The sequence below is a fragment of the Orycteropus afer genome, unplaced genomic scaffold, assembly GCF_000298275.1.
Source record: "Orycteropus afer afer isolate SDZICR_OR568_19922 unplaced genomic scaffold, OryAfe1.0 scaffold00894, whole genome shotgun sequence".
NCBI classification, from domain to species: Eukaryota; Metazoa; Chordata; class Mammalia; order Tubulidentata; family Orycteropodidae; genus Orycteropus; species Orycteropus afer.
This window is the reverse complement of record NW_006922481.1, coordinates 189,434-193,213: the sequence shown is the minus strand read 5'-3', so window position 1 is coordinate 193,213 and position 3,780 is coordinate 189,434. Positions and strand designations below refer to the sequence as shown.

The 3,780-nt window shown below is 32.4% G+C and overlaps 1 protein-coding gene across 1 annotated transcript in view; it reads right to left on the bottom strand.

Annotated features, from left to right (window-relative positions):
* The window catches only part of NT5C3A (5'-nucleotidase, cytosolic IIIA), a 95,058-nt gene that overhangs the window by 14,652 nt on the left and 76,626 nt on the right, over positions 1 to 3,780 (bottom strand). The window contains exons 2-4 of the mRNA XM_007958246.2: positions 3,460 to 3,558; positions 2,177 to 2,246; positions 810 to 856 (exon numbers count right to left, since the gene is read on the bottom strand). Of these exons, the coding sequence (XP_007956437.1) occupies positions 810 to 856; positions 2,177 to 2,246; positions 3,460 to 3,558 (216 nt within the window). The remainder of the gene's footprint in view (positions 1 to 809; positions 857 to 2,176; positions 2,247 to 3,459; positions 3,559 to 3,780) is intronic.

Here is a 3,780-nt window from a genome sequence, read left to right as displayed (position 1 = left end):
TCTGTGTTAATTGGTTTCCCTTTTCTTTGTTGAAGAGGGTCTGTGCAATCCTTCTGCCTAGTCCGCCATCTTGCCCCGCCTTCCCCGATACAACCTTTTCTGATCTGAAACCACGCAGTATCTCCTTCTTGTGTTCAAATGACTGCCTCTTGGTCTATGTACAGGTTCCTCATAAGCACCATTATGTGTTCTGAAATTCCCATTCTTCACAATGTTATCTATAATCTGTTATGATGCACACAGGCGAATGCCTCTGCCTCATCAATAAAACACAGATAAACATCTTTCTGGTATTCTCTGCTTTTAGCTGAGATCTATCTGACATCAGCAATGGCAATGCTATCCCTCATTCCATGTCCTTTTCTAAATCTGGCTTGAATTTCTGGCAGTTCCCTGTCTTGCTGCAATCATTTTTGAATGATTGTCAGCAAAATTTTATTTGCATGTGATATCAATGATACTGTTTAGTAATTTCCACATTCTGTTCAATCACCTTTCTTTGAAATGGGCACAAATATGGATCTCTTGCAGCTGAGTGCCCAGACAGCTGTCTTCCAAATTTCTTGGCATAGATGAGTGACCACAACCACTTGTCTATTATTTTGTCATACTGTGGTGGCTTGTGTGCAGCTGTGATGCTGAAAGGTATGCCACCAGTATTGTAAATGCCAACAGGGTCACTCATGGTAAACAGGTTTCAGGGGAACTTCCAGACTAAGACAGACTAGGAAGAAGGACCTGGCGATCTAAACTAAAACAGTCAGCCAGTGAAAACCTTATGAACAAGACCAGGTTACTGTTCTATTTACCTTTTTTCGACATTCATCTGTAACCAGTTTACAGTTTTCAACGGTATCTAAAGAGAAAAAGCAAAATAGGCATCAAAATAAATACTCTAATTGGTGCTATCACTACTATAAATTTACTATCTTTTAAGTTTAAATGCCAAGTTGACTAGCATGGTCATTACATTTTTTGGTTTTAATGAGTGCTCATTTATGCCACTGAGCTAGACAATTCAAAGTCTTTAAATACTGTAAATTGTGTACTGACTGTTCCATTTTCACCTCCCTTTTTAATTAAACAGAAGCAAGGAGTACATCTTTGAAATTTTTTTTTTTTCCTAATAAAAAGGTAACAGATGCTTAATGTAACAACCAGGAAAACACAGATTATTGGAAAAAAGAAAGTAATAAGTACTCACAATTTTACATTCAATAATATTGAATATTTTGATGTACTTTCTTCTAGTTCTAATGTTCTAGCATATCATTTAGATAAGATTATATCAGATCTATAATTTTGAAATCTTTCTTCTTTATTACACATTATAGCCTACCTTTTCCCATGTAATTAAAAGCTCACCATAAACATCATGCATAATAGTTGCATATGCTGCTATGTGGGCATAACATAATTTATGCCATCTCTGTAGTGTTAAATTTTTTAGATGGTTTCTAAGCCTTTGCTATGTACATATTTTTATGTTGAGCTTATTAATAACTACTATTTTTGTGAGTAAAGCATTTTTTCCTACATTTTAGATTATTATATGCTTAGAAATTCTCCAAAGAGGAATCACTGTGCCAAAAGTTATGAAGAGATTTACACAAATTATCAAACCGGTTTCACAATTTATAGATGCATAAATAATAAATGAAAAGGTGTTTTCATTGCTTGTCAGGTTGAAATATATTATATGAAAACTCACAGCCAAGTTGGAAAACACAGAAGGTGTTTTAACTGGAACATTTTAACTGGAAGTTTTTTTAATCACTGACTTTTTTACTGAATTTAAAAATATACAACATAAAAACTTGGTAAAATAACTAGAAAACACTAAGTTTTTGATAAATACTGTTTAAGTTAACTCAAAGCTTAAAATCCATTTAAATATTTCTGAATAATCAAGGCACCATGTATGGAGAGAAAAGTTTCAGAAGTCTTCATTTCTTTTATAACTAAAGCCATATATACAAATAGCCATTTATATAACATGAAGAAAAAAATCCTCAAAATATAATAAGAAAAAGCACATCTCTTTTTCCTCAAATTCCATTCCTTTCATGTTCAAAAAGAATAAAAAAAACCTGTCATCTCTCAGGTGACACAAGTGAAAGGATCTTAAAATAATGGTTACTTTTATGAATAAGCTGTTTAAGAATGACACACTTACTATGACATGATGGGCATCTCTTCCCATTGTAGGAAAATCTACTTAGTGTCATATCAAAGTCTGTTATTACCTGTAAGAAAAGGGAGAAAGACTTTATGTAAACATAGCTACCACAGCAGAGGGACTGTGTGCTAAACAAATGCATAGTGTGTACTTCCTAGACGTACTTGACTGTGCTTGGTTCTGGGCCCTTATTATAGTTACTCTCTCTATATATGAGTTTTTGAATGCAGCTCATGTATAAAGTTCTGGGAATGACCCTAACTACAAGGTGATACCTTAAGTGCCCTAGCCTTGTCACCAAATAAAATCTGAATAAGCAGTATAGGATTTGTAATTGTATGTGATATGCTTACTGTTCTATTTAGCAACATTGTATAATTCCAACCCACTTGGATCAATGTACAAAAACATAATGTAAGTAATTAAACTAGAACAGCTCTTAGTTACTAACACTGTGGAATTCTGGATTTGTCTATTTAAGGTAAATTATACCAATGAATGAATGACACATGGAAAGAGTTGGCCAGCTTTAGGACTAAGCTAAGTATTATTTTTTTCAAAACTGTCTAAAAAAAAAAAAAAAAAAAAAACCCGAACGAATATTTTTCACTGGATATCCAGACTGTGCTGGCTTTATTTACATTTAAAACATTCATTTAAAAAAAGATTTTTTTTTAAATTGGTTATCTTGTAATGACACTATATCTTAATTTGAACTATTATGATTTACTTAATTAAAAGATGAAAGAGCAACTTGAGTGTATACCTTTTAATATTATCTTAAAATAATTTAACACTTGTACACACTGTCACTGTTAGTTTTATAATATAAAGTCTAAACATAAGATTATTTCAAGTCTATTAATTTTTTTGTTTTTTACATACACACACAGAGCATCTGCCAGTTCAATGTTTCTTATACATACAGTTCAGTGACACTGGTAACGATCATCATGTTGTGCAACACTATCACTATTTGTTTCCAAAATATTCCATTACCATTACCAGATACTCAGCACCCCCTAAGCCATGACCTCTCCTTTCGCCCTTTACATCTGCCTATTTTAGATATTTCATATATAAGTGAGATCATATACTATTTAAGGCTATTAATTTCTGTTTCCATTGGTATATTTTAGATATATTTAGACATATGTCTCAGATTTTAGGTTCCTGAAAGGTAAGGAAAGCTTGTCTACCTAAACTTACTTTACTCAGATGTTAACAAAATATGGTAATGAATAATTATTAATAATAAAGACTTCTTGATAATTATTTACCTGAAGTTTGGTAGGTCCTCCTTTGATAAGACCACAGATAATTTCTTCTACTCTTGTGGGGTTCCTGATGTGAACGGAATTTTTCTGGAATTCAGGCATCTGAAAATAAAAAGAAATTAACTAACTGTTTTTAATGCCTTTTTTCCTAGCTTCCTCTGATACTAAGCAGAAGCCTGTATTATTTAAAGATATAACGTATGATGAGATATAAAACCCACTGTATTAAATCCCACTTACCCACATGTGTAATTTGCATCTAGAATAGGATATAACTACATTCATAACTCATTTATTTTATCAGAAAGCATACCTTTTTCTAAT